This window comes from Scyliorhinus canicula, chromosome 12, assembly GCF_902713615.1.
Source record: "Scyliorhinus canicula chromosome 12, sScyCan1.1, whole genome shotgun sequence".
NCBI lineage: Eukaryota > Metazoa > Chordata > Chondrichthyes > Carcharhiniformes > Scyliorhinidae > Scyliorhinus > Scyliorhinus canicula.
Window position 1 is genome coordinate 5,973,796 of NC_052157.1, and position 17,520 is coordinate 5,991,315.

Here is a 17,520-nt window from a genome sequence, read left to right on the forward strand (position 1 = left end):
TGCTAAAACGTGATCCCGCCCACGTGATCCCTGGCGAGCTGGGTGCAGCATGGCTGCTGGGTCGCACCTCTTTTTCCTTTTCATAGAATCATAGAATCCCTACAATCCCCGCCCAATACCCATAACCCCAACTTTAGACACTAAGGGGCAATTTAGCGTGGCCAATCCACTTAACCCGCACATCTTTGGACTGTAGGAGGAAACCGGAGCACCCGGAGGAAACCCGGAGCAGACACGGGGAGAGAACGTACAAACTCCACAAAGTCACCCGAGGTCGGAATCGAACCAGGATCCATGGCGCTGTGAGACAGCAGTGCTAACCACTGTGCCACCATACCGCCATATTCTTTTGATCATTATTTTTACCCCTCACCAGCCCTCTGTGTTTGTCTGTCCTGTGTGTGTGTGTGTGTGTGTGTGTGTGTAGAGATGGGGAAAGTTAAAATAGGAGTTAGGAATGAGTTAACTGCTAACCAGTCGTATTTACTTCATATTTCATTAGATGTCTAGCTGTAAATAAACAGTAATTGTGTTTAAACATACAACCCTGGTGACTGTAATTATTCGGCAGCCAAGGGCCAAAGACGTCAGGTATTTTTATAAAGATTATTGGTTAATTCACTTGTGTTGCGACTCCGGGGCACATGGGGCTGCGCACATTTTCATTGCGGATTCTAGCTAAAGGGGCAAAGCTGACAATCCGGGACAACACTGATGGAACAGCGAGTCTGCCATAAATCCGGATAAAACACAAGGCAGATCTGATGAAGAAAGAAATGGAAGTTTTCTGTTAGGGTTAAGGTGAACATGGATGGGAGGAGGCTAGTCTGGGAACCAGTTGGGCCGAGTGGCCTGTTTCTGAGCTGTGCATTCTATGTAATGTAGGCCGATAATGACAGAATTTTCTCTTCCCCCACGTCATGTTTCTTGGCTCTCACCCAATTCCGTTGAAGGATGTGAAGCATAATTCACTTCATTAACCTGGTTCAACAAGTGGACATACAGGAGGAACGTGATCCAACTTAAGCCAACCCAGCCTTATTGCAGCCCCTCCTTGCAGCCTCCAGCCTCTCTCCCCAATTATTTTAAGCAAATCCCTACTGCTGACAAAGCCTGGCTCTTAAATCTATCAAACAGGGAAAAGTCCTAAATGTCTTGGCATCCTGGAGGCAGATGAAGACTGGGAGGAGGCCTTTCAGCCCTTCAAACCTGTTCTACCATTCAATTAGATAACTGATCTGCACCTTGACTGCATCTCCCTGGATACCTGTACCTACCAAACTCCATCAGTCCCAGCAGAAATTTTCAATTGACCCTCCATCTCAACAGCTTCATCGGGAGAGGGAGAGTTCCAGATTTTCACTATCCTTTGATCAAGAACGGCTTCCTGAACAGCCGTTTTAACGTCATCTTCCCTTGACCCCACGGGCGGCACAGTGGCGCAGTGGTTAGCACTGCTAGCTCACGGGGCCGAGGACCCGGGTTCAATCCCGGCCCCCTGGTAACTCTCCGTGCCGAGTTTGCACATTCTCCCCGTGTTTGCGTGGGTTTGTCCCCCACAACCCAAAGATGTGCAGGTGGATTGACCACGCTAAATTGCCCCTTAATTGGAAAAAAAAGAATTAGGTACTTCGAAAACAAATCTTCCCTTGACCTGAACTCCCTCACTAGAGGAGACATTTTCACTCTGATGTCCCATAACAAGAATCATGGTCACCACCTCAATCAGATCACTGGACTGTCCAGCTCGCATGCAGGGATCACCCAGGTGGAAGGTGCTACTGTCGGCATGTGTCAGACATTGTCATACGATATGGAGCACTGGAGCTCATTGCTGAGCGGGTTATCATTATCCTCCCTACCATGGGCCAGACCCACTGTCACTGCCAACCCAGGGCCCCCAGCTCGTAGCGCCGCAGGGATGTATAACGGAGGGGTGTGCAAGCAGGCGGTTTGGCGGTGCGGGAGGTTAGGGGGTGTGGGTCTGGGATGTGGTGTCCGTACCCCTGGCTAGAACCCCCGTCCCTCCCCACCTTCTCCTCTGCACGCTGGCCATGGCGATAACATCGTGCAGTCTCCCCTGCCTGGGCCCCATGTCCTACTCACCGTCCCCCTCTCCTGCATACTCCTCGTCGGACAAGGCCTGCCCTTCCTCCTCATCCTCCTCCACCAGCACATCGCCCCTCTGCTGCGCGATGTTGTGGAGGATGCAGCAGGCCGTCACGATGCGGACGAGCCTGAAGCGCATCTTCAGGACGCCAAAGTACTGCTCGATCACAAACATGTCCTTCCCCCACCCCTGCCCCGTTGTTATCCGGCACCATGGGGACCCCCGGTCCTGGTGCCCATCCCTGTTGCCAGTGGTACCGTTGGCTGGCACTGCCCTCACTGGGGGCTGCCGTGGGTGTCGTCCTGGGTGGTCCTCGGGTGGTTGGTGGACGGTTAGGCGGGGTGTTTGGGGGCTGGGGTGGGAGCACCCATATAGCCAATGTCACTGCATAGAACCAGGGGCCGAGGTGGGTGGTCGGTCGGTGCGCAGCAAGATGGCCGCTGTAATGGCGGTCGTGCCAGGGCACCACCCCAGTCCTGTGGGGGGGGGGGGGGGGGGGGGGGGGCACCCTGACTGCCTGGCCTGTTGCCCCCGCCCCCCCAGCCAGTGCGGCCGGTGTCCGGTTCGGCCGCCCGCAGTCCCTCCACGCCATTTCCTACCTCCTCTCTCTCGCTCAACATCCAGAACGCTAGTCACAACTTTTGAGACCACAAGTGAACCACACCGTTGGGAACTAGGCCCATCGGAGGTGCTGAATCTCGGAGGCCCTGGAGACTAGGGTGTCAGGCCTGCTAATGATATACCCACTGTACCTTTACCCCACACGACGAGCGACGCATTTACGCCATTTTCAGGGTGCCGGAGAATCCCGATTTGGCGTCAAACCATGATTTTGCCGTCGGAAGCTAGTCTGTGCCCAAACGCATTTCACGATTGCGGCATTGGCAAACAGAGAATCACACCCATTCTTTTCTGTGTGAGTGAGGTGGTGGGTTGTGGTGGTGGGCTGATAAGGAGTGTGGAGTCCTCTGGGATATACAGAGGCAAAGAACGGGGGAAAGAAGAGAATGGTCACACGATGTGAAAGAGTCTGCATGGAACTCAATCCCAATTTTATCCCACTGAATTCCGAAGGAGAAGCACAGAATCATATCGCAACAAAGGAGGCCATTTGACCAATCACGGAGGTGCTCTTTAGCCTCATCCCCTGCTCTTTCCCCACGACTGTATAAATATCTTACATCTTACATCTCCAATGTCCTTTTGAATACTATTGTTGGATCTGTTTCCATCCCTCCTTCAGGCAACGCATTTTGGGTTATAATAACTTGCTGCATACGAATCCCATAACCTCTTCCCTGGTTCTATGCCAATTACTCAAGTCTTTGTCTTCTGTTTCCATGGCAGTAGTATTGTTAACCAACTTCTCCCTTGCCCAAAACCTCTCAATTATTGGGGGGAAACAGCAAGAGAATAATGCAGGCTGCAAACAAGAGTCTCAAAAGCATCAAAACAACACTGGAGAACATTGAATGAACTGTGGCAGAGTCTCATTTGGCATTTGCAGAAAACGAAATGGTATCTGTAGTAAACATCTGACAGAGAGGATAAGGCCTCCAACATAAAATATTGAAACTAGAAAGGTATAAAAAGTAATTGCATTCGACCCGGTTTACATTCTATCTGTGGCGAGCAACACCTTAACAGAGCTTGCTGCCCACGGTAACATATTCATATTCACCCAGCACAAAACAAGGCCATATCACCCAATATAATTGGGTCAACTCTTTGAAAGAGCTATCCACTCCTCTTCTCTTCCACCGAATACAGCCCAACAAACCTTTCCTCTCCAAGTATTTACACAATTCTCTTTTGAAGTTTTATTTCAGCTGCTTATTCACCTGTTTGGCATTACCATCAGTTGCAACGAATGGGGAAATGAGTGAAATGCAAGCTGGAGTCATTATAGAACAATAGAACATTACAGCGCAGTACTGGCCCTTCGGCCCTCGATGTTGCACCGACCTGTGAAACCAATCTAAAGCCTATCTACACTATTCCCTTATCATTAATATGTTTATCCAATGACCATTTAAATGCCCTTAATGTTGGCAAGTCCACTACTGTTGCAGGCAGGGCATTCCACACCCTTACTATTCTCTGAGTAAAGAACCTACCTCTGACATCTATCCTGTATCTATCTCCCCTCAATTTAAAGCTATGTCCCCTCGTGCTAGACATCACCATCCGAGGAAAAGGGCTCTCACTGTCCATCCTATCTAATCCTCTGATCATTTTGTATGCCTCAATTAAGTCACCTCTTAACCTTCTCTCTAACAAAAACAGCCTTAAGTCCCTCAACCTTTCCTCATAAGATCTTCCCTCCATACCAGGCAACATCCTGGTAAATCTCCTCTGCACCCTTTCCAATGCTTCCACATCCTTCCTATAATGCGGCGACCAGAACTGCACGCAATACTCCAAATGCGGCCGCACCAGAGTTTTGTACAGCTGCAATATGACCTCATGGCTCCGAAACTCAATCCCTCTACCAGTAAAAGCTAACACACTGTACGCTTTCTTAACAACCCTCTCAACCTGGGTGGCAACTTTCAGGGATCTATGTACATGGACACTGAGATCTCTCTGCTCATCCACACTACCAAGAATCTTACCATTAGTCCAGGACTCTGTCTTCCTGTTACTCCTTCCAAAATGAATCACCTCACACTTTTCTGCATTAAACTCCATTTTCCACCTGTCAGCCCAGCTCTGCAGCTTATCTACGTCCCTCTGTAACCAGCAACATCCTTCCGCACTGTCCACAACTCCACCGACTTTAGTGTCATCTGCAAATTTACTCACCCATCCTTCTACGCCCTCCAGGTCATTTATGAAAATGACAAACAGCAGTGGCCCCCAAAACAGATCCTTGTGGTTCACCACTAGTAACTGAACTCCAGGCTGAACATTTCCCATCAACCACCACCCTTTGTCTTCTATCAGCTAGCCAATTTCTGATCCAAACCGCTAAATCACCCTGAATCCCATGCCTCCGTATTTTCTGCAATAGCCTACCGTGGGTAACCTTATCAAACCGCTTTACTGAAATCCATATGCACCACATCAACTGCTTTACCCTCGTCCACCTGTTTGGTCACCTTCTCAACGAACTGAGTAAAGTTTGTGAGGCACGACCTACCCTTTACAAAACTGTGTTGACTATCCCTAATCAAGACTTTCCAAGATTTTTCCCACAACAGAAGTAAGGCTCACTGGTCTATAGTTACCGGAGTTGTCTCTACTCCCCTTCTTGAAGAAGGGGACAACATTTGCTATCTTCCAGTCTTCTGGCACTATTCCTATAGACAATGACGACATAAAGATCAAAGCCAAAGTCTCAACAATCTCCTCCCTAGCTTCCCAGAGAATCCGAGGATAAATCCCATCCGGCCCAGGGGACTTATCTATTTTCAAACTTTCCAGAATTGCTAACACCTCCTCCTTATGAACCTCAAGCCCTTCTAGTCTAGTAGCCTGTATCTCAGTATTCTCCTCGACAACATTGTCTTTTTCCTGTGTGAATACTGACGAAAAATATTCATTTAGCACCTCTCCTATCTCCTCGGACTCCACGCACAACTTCCCACTACTGCCCTTGAATGGCCCTACTCTTACCCTAGTCATTATTTTATTCCTGACATACCTATAGAAAGCTTTAGGGTTATCCTTGATCCTGCTGGCCAAAGACTTCTCATGCCCCCTCCTGGCTCTTCTTAGCTCTCTCTTTAGGTCCTTCCTAGCTAACTTGTAACTCTCAAGCGCCCTAACTGAACCTTCACGTCTCATCTTTACATAAATCTCCTTCTTCCTCTTGACAAGTGATTCAACTACTTTAGTAAACCATGGTTCCCTCGCTCGACCACTTCCTCCCTGCCTGACAGGTACATACTTATCAAGGACACACAGTAGCTGTTCCTTGAACGAGCTCCACATTTCAATTTTGCCCATCCTCTGCAGTTTCCTTCCCCATCCTATGCATCCTAAGTCTTGCCTCATCGCATCATAATTGCCTTTCCCCCAGCTATAATTCTTGCCTTGCGGTATATACCTATCCCTTTCCATCGCTAAAGTAAACGTAACTGAATTGTGGTCACTATCGCCAAAGTGCTCACCTAGTCTCCAATCTAGCACCTGTCCTGGTTCATTACCCAGTACCAAATCCAATGTGACCTCGCCTCTTGTTGGCCTATCTGCATACTGTGTCAGGAAACCCTCCTGCACACATTGGACAAAAACAGACCCATCTAACGTACTCGATCTATAGCGTTTCCAGTCAATATTTGGAAAGTTAAAGACCCCCATAATAACTACCCTGTTACTTTCGCTCCTATCCAGAATCATCTCTGCAATCCTTTCCTCTACATCTCTGGAACTTTTCAGAGGCCGATAGAAAACTTCCAACAGGGTGACCTCTCCTTTCCTGTTTCTAACCTCAGCCCATACTACCTCAGTAGACGAGTACTCATCAAACGTCCTTTCTGCCACCGTAACACTGTCCTTGACTAACAATGCCACCCATTCCCCTCTTTTACCACCTTCCCTGAGCTTACTGAAATATCTAAACCCCGGCACCTGCAACAACCATTCGTGTCCCTGCTCTAGCCATGTCTCCGAAATGGCCACAACATCGAAGTCCCAGGTACCAACCCATGCTGCAAGTTCACCCACCTTATTCCGGATGCTCCTGGCGTTTCAGTAGACACACTTTAAACCACCTTCCTGCCTGCCGGTACACTCCTGCAACCTTGAAACCTTACTCATGACCTCACTACTCTCAACCTCCTGTATACTGGAGCTACAATTCAGGTTCCCAACCCCCTGCTGAATTAGTTTAAACCCTCCAGAAGAGCATTAGCAAATTTCCCCCCCCAGGATATTGGTACCCCTCCGGTCCAGGTGTAGACCATCCCGTTTATAGAGGTCCCACCTACCCCAGAATGAGCTCCAATTATCCAGGAATCTGAAACCCTCCCTCCTGCACCATCTCTGTAGCCACATGTTCAACTGCTCTCTCTCCCTATTCCTCATCTCGCTAGCACGTGGCATGGGTAACAACCCAGAGATGATAACTCTGTTTGTTCTAGCCCTACGTTTCCACCCTATCTCCCTGAATTCCTGCCTTACATCCCTATCCCTTTTCCTACCTATGTCGTTGGTGAGTGGGTTGAGCTGAATGCATGGCCAGATGGTTAACTCTGCACAGACCAGTATTCAGATTAGACATTTTTCTACCAGTACTGCCCCTCACATTCAATCAAGCACACACATTTCCTCCTCACCTCATCTTCCTCCAACAGCACAAGACGAACTATGACGATGTTCACAGCATTGCCGATGCTTGCATCACTGAATAACCCTGCGACCTGCAGAAAGATACATAAAGAGGTGGTGAGGACACATCGCAGGAACATTTTGTACAATATAGGAATATTAGGAATATAGAAAGTCAGAGAGATCTGGTCGTGCAGGTCCAAAGATCTTTGAAAGTGGCAACACAAGTGGACAAGGTAGTCAAGAAAGCATATGGAATGCTTGCCTTCATTGGACGGGGCATCGAGTATAAAAACTGGCCAGTTGTATAGAACCTTGGTACGGCCGCACTTGGAATATTGCTCACAATTCTGGTCGCCACACTTCCAGAAGGATGTGGAAGCTTTGGAGAGGGTGCAGAGGAGGTTTACCAGGATGTTGCCTGGTCTGGAAGGTGTTAGTTATGGGGAGAGGCTGAATAGACTCAGGCTGTTTTCATTAGAACGTCAGAGATTGAGGAGTGACCTGATAGAGCTTTGATCTGCCCTGGTAGCCACAGTATTAGTCCAGTTCAGTATCTGATCAATGGTAACCCCCGAGATATTTATTGTGGGGGTTTCAGCGATGGTAATGCCATTGAATGTCAAGCGGTGGTGGTTAGACGGTCATTGCCTGGCACTTGTGTGGCACGAATGTGCCCCCCCCCCCCCCCCACCACACACACACACACACACACAGTTCACCGAGCACAGTAGCACAGTAGTTAGCAGTCATGTTTCACAGTGCCAGGGTCACAGGTTCGATTCCCGGCTCGGGTCACTGTCTGTGCGGAGTCTGCACATTCTCCTCGTGTTTGCGTGGGTTTCCTCCGGGCGCTCCGGTTTCCTCCCACAAGTCCCGAAAGACGTGCTTGTTAGGTGAATTGGACATTCTGAATTCTCCCTCTGTGTACCCGAACTGGCGCCTGAATGTGGAGGCTCGGGGCTTTTCACAGTAACATCATTGCAGTGTTAATTTAAGCCTACTTGTGGCACTAATAAAGATTATTATAAGAGATTATTATTATTATATCATTAATGTAGGGGTTGTTTCCATGGAGACAGGTCTGCTGTTGTTAGGGGATTTCCCACCTCAATGGCAAAAATATGACCTTGTGTATGTTTGAGATATGCGAGTGTGCATATGGGAGCATGTGAGTATATGTGTGTATGTGCACCCGAGTGTGTGTGAGAATAAAGACATATGTATGTGAGAGTGCATGTGTGAGCATGTGAGAGATTGTGTGTGTGTTGTGCATGTGTGTGCGGGTGTCTATGTGAGCATGTAAGTGTATAAGTGTGTGTGTATTAGTGTGAGTGTATAAGTGTTTGTGTATTAGTGTGAGTGTATAAGTGTTTGTGTATTAGTGTGAGTGTATAAGTGTGAGTGTATTAGTGTGAGTGTATAAGTGTGAGTGTATTAGTGTGAGTGTATAAGTGTGTGTGTAGTGTGAGTGTGTTAGTGTGAGTGTATAAGTGTGTGTGTATTAGTGTGAGTGTATAAGTGTGTGTATTAGTGTGAGTGTATAAGTGTGTGTGTATTAGTGTGAGTGTATAAGTGTGTGTGTGTTAGTGTGAGTGTATAAGTGTGTGTGTGTTAGTGTGAGTGTATAAGTGTGAGTGTATTAGTGTAAGTGTATAAGTGTTTGTGTATTAGTGTGAGTGTATAAGTGTGTGTGTATTAGTGTGAGTGTATAAGTGTTTGTGTATTAGTGTGTGTGTATTAGTGTGAGTGTATAAGTGTGTGTGTATTAGTGTGAGTGTATTAGTGTGAATGTATAAGTGTTTGTGTATTAGTGTGAGTGTATAAGTGTGTGTGTATTAGTGTGAGTGTATAAGTGTGTGTGTATTAGTGTGAGTGTATAAGTGTGTGTGTATTAGTGTGAGTGTATTAGTGTGAGTGTATAAGTGTGTGTTTATTAGTGTGAGTGTATAAGTGTGTGTATTAGTTTGTGAAATAGAGTCTTGCTTTCGATGTCTCTTGATTGAAATTTTTGTTACAATGCTGTTACTTCAGCAACAAGCCAACCAACCTGGCTGGATCATAAATCCCCAAATGACCAGCTGGTGCTTTAAATTGATTTTGCTGCCAATATCTCCTGAATTATTAAATGCTGCCACCCCAACAATCAGCTCGCCAAAGCCTGAGGGGCTCAGTTTATGGGTTTCAATGTTTCCTGATAAATTCACGACAGCTAATATTAGGGCTTTGATTTCCAAATTATGAGAAAAGACGAATGTTATTCAATTTCCATTCTCAGAATAGAAATTCAATGTGTCAAGTGTGGCCCAGTTGGTAGTGTTACGACACCCAGGGTGGGTATACAGTCAATTCCAGCATCACAGTCCCCTGAGTCCCAACGCAGTGAATTAACCAATAATTTGTAGGAATGTTTCGAGATCCTTGGCCCTTGTCTGCTCCAATGACTTTCAGGCACCAGATTTGTAAGTGAAACATAAGGGGCTGGATTCTCCGCCGGCGTTTCGCCGGTAGCAGGGGGGTTTCCCGACGGCGTGGGGCTGCCCCACAATGGGAAACACCATTGACCAGCCGGCGAAACGGAGAATCTCCACGGCGTGCTGACCCAGAAATGTGGCGCGGCGGAACAGAAAATCCAACCAATAACTGCTTATTTATGACAAAAATAGTGATAAGAGTTAGCACTGCTGCCTCACAGCACCAGGGACCCGGGTTCAATTCCCACCTTGGGTCACTGTCTGTGTGGAGTTTGCACATTTCCTCCCACAGTGCAAAGATGTGCAGGTTAGGTGGATTAGGCATGCTAAATTGCCCCTTAGTGTTCAGAAGGTTTGGTCGGGTTACTGGGTTACGGGGATAGGGTGGGGGCTTGGGCCCAGGTAGGGTGCTCTTTCCAAAGGTCAGTGCGACTCGATGGGCCGAATGGCCTCCTTCTGCACTATAGGGATTCTATGATTAAGAAGCATGACGGCCAGTTAATCTACGACTCTCCCCTTTTACTGTCCCACCCCCTATCCAAACACACACAGGGTAGACACACAGAGGGAGCGGGAGGGGTAAAAATAATAAGAGGATTAATATGAAATGGAAGATGAGTCCTTGCTTCAGATGTTGAAGTCGTTGCAGCAGCAAGCTGTCCTCCCAGGATGGGGAGTGTTTTAAACCACAGGTTGGATTGCTAACAAGGATCTTCTGGCAGCAACATTCAGTCAGAACTTCCAGGCTGTAGGATTCCCTTTGGAGAGTCACTTTAACTTGTATTAACCTAGGCCTTAATTCAGGAGATCTGCCTCTGGCCTGTTTAATTCTTACTTGTTTCCAACTCCACCAGAATGACCAACGGCCTTTCATTTGTAATAGCCTTCAGCTGTGAAGCTAGAGGCTGCTCACAGTCAAAGGGGGTGAAATTGACTTTCAGGAGAGAAGCTCCAGCAGGACTCTGTCTCGGAAGGGTTTGGCCGGACAGATAGGCAGCGACTGTGGTCGCTCCTGTTATGAGTCTCCACAATATTCAAAGATGGCTGGAAGACCTCACAGATGCAAAGTCCCTCACCCCTCCCCAGGGGCGACCCCCGATCTGAAAGGCTTCAGCCCCGACCAATCCCACCCACCCTGAGGGTGTGTCCCACCCCCCCCCCCCCAAGTGCCCTGAGCACTGAGGCAGCGTCTCCCGTGTCCTTGGGCTGCGTGCCGGGAAGGGGATATTCACCTCTTCACCTCCCGTCAGTAGTCATTGCGCCAGCTTCACGTTTTTGAAAAGGAGTACCAAAAGGAGTTCCCGCTGGGAAGTTGGGTAATTCCCAGAAACCACTGCATTTGACTTCAATTTCGTTAATGAGATTGATATGATTGCAAATGAGGGTTAATGATATTGTCGCCATTTTGGGGCGCGATCCGGAACTCGCCATCGGGAGGGTTGCTTATTGTCACAAGTAGGCTTCAAATGAAGTTACTGTGAAAAGCCCCTAGTCACCACATTCCGGCGCCTGTTCGGGGAGGCTGGTACGGGAAATGAACCGTGCTGCTGGCCTGTCTTGATCTGCTTTCAAAGCCAGCGATTTAGCCCTGTGTCCTAACCAGCCCCCAGTGCACCTAATGTATCCTACTCACTGGGATAAACGTTTGCTGAGAGTTATTAAATATCTCTTTAATAGATTGCCACTGCATCTCAACTGTCCTACCTTTTAACCCAGTTCACTTCAGCTCGCTCAATCTTCAAACCCTCATAATTACCTTTATTCAGGTTTAAATCACTAGTCTTAGACCCACAATTCTCCCCTTCAAACTGAACAAAACATTCTGTCATGTTATGATTGCTGTCACCGAGAGGCTCCTTTACCATGAGCCTGTTGATTAATCCTTTTTACATTACTCATTGCCATGTCTTAGTTGGCTCTAGAGCATACTGCTTCAAGAAATTCTATGAGCTCATTTTCCAGGCCACCTTTGCCCGTCAAAATGGATGATTGAATAACTAGGTTACTCACCATGTTCATGACGGTGAGTACGTACGCTTCAATGTTCTCACTGCCGTGGTGCTCCACCATTTTAGAATCTGCCACCACCAGAGTCTCCACCCACTTTTCCTTGCTGATTGAGCGCTGTTTGATTCGCCTCCTTTTCTGCTGCTTCTTTTCCCACTTTTCCCGTTTATTTTCCAAATGCTGCAGGTTCTTCAGGGAATCTAAGCATTTTGTAAGGAGGAAGGCAGTTTTAGTGGGTCATTCTTCAGCATCAACGGGATTAACCGAGGAACATAAGGAGGGGGCAAATCAGCCCCTTGAACCTGTTACGCCCTTGATGAAAAATGTAAGGGTCGCCCCAGCATTACAGAGCAGTCAGTTTCACATCAATGGTGGGCAAGCTTCGAGAAACAATTATTCGGGATAGAATCAGCAGTCACATGGAAAAATGTGGGTTGATTAGAAACAGCCAGCATTGATTTCTAAAGGGGAAATCATGTTTAATTAACCTGTCAGAATTGTTTAGGGAGGCAACAGAGAGGGTGGATGAGGGTAATGCTGTTGATGTGGTGTACATGGACTTTCAAAAGGCATTTGATACAGTGCCACACAACAGACTTGAGAGTCATGGAATAAAAGGATAGGAGCATTGTGGGTACAATATTGTCTGAATAATTGGAAACAAAGAGTAATAGTCAATGGATATTCTTTAGCCTGGAGGAAGGTTGGTAGTGGTGTTCCCCAGGGGTCAGTATTGGGACCCTTGCTTTTCCTGATATATATTAATGATCTAGATCTTGCTGTGCAGGGGACAATTTCAAAGTTTGTGGATGATACAAAACTTGGATACCGAAGGGGCCTCACGGTAGCATGGTGGTTAGCATCAATGCTTCACAGCTCCAGGGTCCCAGGTTCGATTCCCGGCTGGGTCACTGTCTGTGTGGAGTCTGCACGTCCTCCCCGTGTGTGCGTGGGTTTCCTCCGGGTGCTCCGGTTTCCTCCCACAGTCCAAAGATCTGCGGGGTAGGTGGATTGGCCATGCTAAATTGCCCGTAGTGTAAGGTTAATGGGGGGATTGTTGGGTTACGGGTATACGGGTTACGTGGGTTTAAGTAGGGTGATCATTGCTCGGCACAACATCGAGGGCCGAAGGGCCTGTTCTATGCTGTACTGTTCTATAAAAACTGGCTCGGCCACAGAAGGCAACGGGTAGCAGTGGAAGGCTGTTTTTCTGAATGGAAGGTCATAACTAGTGGTGTTCCACAGGGATCTGCGCTGGGGCCTCTGTTATTTGTACTGTACATAAACGATTTGGAGGAAAATGTAGCTGGTCTGATTAGTAAGTTTGCGGATGACACCAAGTTTGGTGGAGTGGCAGATAGTGTTGAGGATTGTCAGAGGATACAGCAGGGCATAGATTGGTTGGAGACTTGGGCAGAGAAATGGCAAATGGAGTTTAATCCGGACAAATGTGGGGTAATGTATTTTGGTAGGTCTAACATAGAGGGGGAATATACCGTAAATGGCACAACTCTTAGGAATATATAAAATCAGAGAGTTTTGGCCTGCAGGTCCACAGATCTTTGAAGGTGGCAACACTAAGTAGACAAGGTAGTCAAGAAAGCTTGCCTTCATTGGACGTGTCATCGAGTATAAAAACTGGCAAGTCATGCTACAGTTGTATAGAACCTTGATAAGGCCGCACTTCGAATATTGCGCACAATTCTGGTCGCCGCACTTCCAGAAGGATGTGGAGACTTTGGAGAGGGAGCAGAGGAGGTTTACCAGGATGTTGCCCGGTCTGGAGGGTGTTAGCTATGTGGCGAGGCTGAATACACACAAACTGTTTTCCTTAGAAAGACAGAGGTTGAGGGGTGACCTAATAGAGGTCTACAAGATTATGAGGGGCATGGATAGAGTGGATGGGCAGGCACTCTTTCCAAGAATGGAGGGGTCAGTCAGCAGGGGGCATAGGTTTAAGGCCCATGGGGCAAAGTTTAGAGGAGATATCCGAGGCAGGTCTTTTACGCAGAGGGTAATGAGTGCCTGGAACACGTTGCCAGGGGAGGCTGTGGAAGCAGATACATTAACGGCGTTCAAAAGGCATCTTGACAAACATATGGATAGGATGGGTATAGAGGGATACGGCACATGGAAGTGCTGAGGGCTTTGGCCAAGGTTGGTATGACCAGTACAGGCTTGGAGGGCCGAAGGGCCTGTTCCTGTGCTGTATAAAACTGTGAGGAAGTGTATAACTTCAAAAGGAGATTGACAAGTTGGTGGAGTGGGCAGAGAGATGTCAGATGAAGTTGAATGTGGAGAAGTGCGAGGTGATGCATTTTGGTAGGAAGGACATGGAGAAACAACATAAAATAAGGGGTAAAATTCTTTAGAGGGTGCAGGAGCAGAGGGAGTTGGATGTAAATGTGCACAGATCATTGAAGGTGGCAGGTCAGGTGGAGAGAGCAGATAATAAATATTATAGTATTCTGGGCTTTATTAACAGGGGCATAGCGTACAGTTCTGGGTGCCACACTATAGGAAGGATGTGATGCATCAGAGAGAGAACAAGAGAGGTTTACAGGAATGGTTCGAGGGATGAGAAATGTCAGTTATGATGCCAAGAATAATCTTTATTGTCACAAGTAGGCTTACATTAACACAGAAGTTACTGTGAAAATCCCCGAGTCGCCACACTCCGGCGCCTGTTCGGGTACACTGAGGGAGAATTCAGAATGCCCAATTCACCTAACAAGCACGTCTTTCGGGACTTGTGGGAGGAAACCGGAGCGTCCGGAGGAAACCCACGCGGACAAGGGGAGAACGTGCAGACTCCGCACAGTGACCCAAACCGGGAATCAAAACCGGGTCCCTGGCACTGGGAAGCAACAGTGCCAACCACTGTGCTACCGTGCCGCCCATATGAGGACAGATTGCAGAGGTTGGGACTGTCCTCCTTGGAGAGAAGAAGGTTAAGAGGAGATTTGATAGAGATGTTCAAAATCATGAGGGGGCTGGACAGAGTAGACAGAGGGAATCTGTTCCCCCTCGTAAAAGGATCAAGATCGAGATGGGCAAACATTTAAAGTGATTTGCAAAAGCACCAAATGCAATGTGAGAAGAAGCTATTTCACGCGGCGAGTGGTTGGGGTCTGGACTGCACGGGCTGGAAGTGTGATGGAGGCAGCTTCAATTGAGGCATTCAAATTTTAACTCCCTCAAAACCCATTCACTAAAGAGTTTAAAATCAGGCCCCAAAATGTGTGAACAGAGAGTGAGAAAGCAAGTGTGAACAGTGGGGAATGAGGAGAGTGAATTGGTTTTGGTGTGAGCGGGTTCTATACTCTCCAATGTTCAAAAGGTTAAGACCCAGGCCCATTTGATGAAATGCTTTTTTAGATTTACTCACTGGCATTAATAATTAACTCGACAGATCACCGACTGCCACTTGGTTTATTCAACATGTCTTGTGAAAAATTGCTGGCAGCTTTAATCCTTGGTCCCCCAAAAGAAACAGGGGGTGGAATTCCCCACGCCGGGTGGGAGAATCGCCAGGGCGCCGCACGAGTCTTGCCACGCCGCCCTGGCACCCGTACGCGATTCTCCCCCACCCCCCACCCCCCCAAACCAGCGCGGCGAGAATCACAGCTGGCCGCTCGGAATCGCTGGCGATTCTCCTGCCCGGATGGGCCGAGCGGTCGCCCCAACACGACAGGTTCCCGCCGGCGCCGTCCACACCTGGTCGCTGCCGGCGGGAACTGCGCGGGAACGCTGCAGGGGGCGGCCTGTGTGGGGGCGAGGGGGGTTCCTGCACCGGGGGGGGGGGGATGATGTCTGGCCCGCGATCGGTGGGCCGGCCTCTCTAAGGGAGGACCTTCTTTCCTCCGCCGCCCCGCAAGATCCATCCGCCATCTTCTTGCGGAGTGGACTCAGGGAGAACGGCAGCCAGTTGGCGCCGGCCAACCAGCGCATGCTCGGGTGACGTTATTTACCTGGCGCGGCCGCGTCATTTATGCGGCGCCGCTTTTTACTCGGCCGGAGTGGTTGACGCGCCGCCGGCCGGCGGGAAAAGCCTTTGGCGCCGTGCCAGCCGGGGCCGAAGGGACTCTGCCGGCCGGCAGCTGCTGACGTCACCCCCGCGCATACGCAGGGGGGGGGTCACCTCCACGTCGGCCATTGCGGAGACTGATGCCCGACGCGAAAGGAAAAGAGTGCCTCCACGGCACAGGCCCGCCCGTGTATCGGTGGGCCCCGATCGCCCCGTGCCCCCCCCCCCCCCAGGACCCCGGAGCCCGCCCGGGCCGCCTGGTCCTGCCGGTAAATACCTTGTTTAATTCACGCCGGCGGGACCGGCTTAACAGCAGCGGGACTTCGGCCCATCGCTGGCCGGAGAATCGCCGGGGGGGTGGGGGGGGGGCGCCAATAGGCGCGGCACGATTCCCGCCCCCACCGAATATCCGGTGCCGGAGAATTCGGCAGCCGGTGGGGCGTGATTCACGCCGGCCCCCGCCAGGTCGGAGAATCCAGCCCCCGATTCCCAGCTTTCCCACTGTTTAACGTCACGGCCTTGGTGCTTTCACAGAACACAAGGAGGAAAACCCAGTGACAAAACTTTATACCTGGAAGCAGTTTGTAAAGGAATTGTCATTAACTTGATGCCCATTTAGGATTTTTTGTTTTACATTTCTGTTCACGTTGCGCAGGCTTTGGAAAGAAACACCTGACCACCGACGGCCTCCTGTTTTGCTACCCGCTGCCTAAGCCCTTTCCTGGAGAGTTGTGGCCAATTCTGAGCACCACACTTTGGGGAGGATGCCAAACTCCTCAGAGATGGTGCGGAGGAGACTCATTGGAATGGTACCTGGGATTAGGGACTTCAGTTACACAGAGAAACCTCTAAGGGAGGTTTAAAATCGTGAAGGGTTTTGATAACGTTAAATAAGGAGGAACTGTTTCCAGTGACAGAAGTGAGTGACCAGGGAAAACAGATTGAAGGTAATTCGCAAAAGAAGCAGGAAAATGAGGAGGAAAAAAACCGTCCACAGTGAGTTAAATCTGGAATGGTCTTCCCAAAAGGGCTCTTCCAACAGATTAAATTGTAACTTTCAAAGGGAAATTGCATAAATACAAGAAGTGCAGGGCTATGGGGAAGGAGCAGGAGAGTGGGACCAAACTGATAGCACCTTCAAGGAGCCAGTACCAGCTTAAAGGGCCAAATGATCCCCTTCTGTGCTGTATTCTCCCAAGATTTCTAAATGCTGAATTCAAGCTCAGGCACACTTCCATAGGAATTCTTCCAAATTCTTGGGAGCCGTTTATTTTTTAAAATGTATATGTATGAAAGAACTGGCTCAGAACTCGATTTTAACTCTAATTTTTGGATCAGGTAAGAGTCGTCCTCTAATGTAGCTGACTGTTCTTGGGCGTGCAAGTGTACATCAGTTTTATAGTTATAGTTATAGAATTTACAGTGCAGAAGGAAGCCATTTGGCCCATCGAGTCAGCACCGGCCCTTGGAAAGAGCACCCCACCTAAGGCCATACCTCCACCCTATCCCCACACTTCCACCCTATCCCTATAACCCCACCTACCCTTTTTTGGGCACTAAGGGCAATTTAGCATAGCCAATCCATCTGCACATCTTTGGACTGTGGGAGGAAACCGGAACACCCGGAG

The 17,520-nt window shown here is 48.8% G+C and overlaps 1 protein-coding gene across 1 annotated transcript in view; it reads right to left on the minus strand.

Moving 5' to 3' along the window:
* The window catches only part of LOC119974820 (A disintegrin and metalloproteinase with thrombospondin motifs 7-like), a 194,993-nt gene that overhangs the window by 161,416 nt on the left and 16,057 nt on the right, over positions 1–17,520 (minus strand). Inside the window, exons 3-4 of the mRNA XM_038814090.1 lie at positions 11,869–12,065; positions 7,393–7,476 (exon numbers count right to left, since the gene is read on the minus strand). Of these exons, the coding sequence (XP_038670018.1) occupies positions 7,393–7,476; positions 11,869–12,065 (281 nt within the window). The remainder of the gene's footprint in view (positions 1–7,392; positions 7,477–11,868; positions 12,066–17,520) is intronic.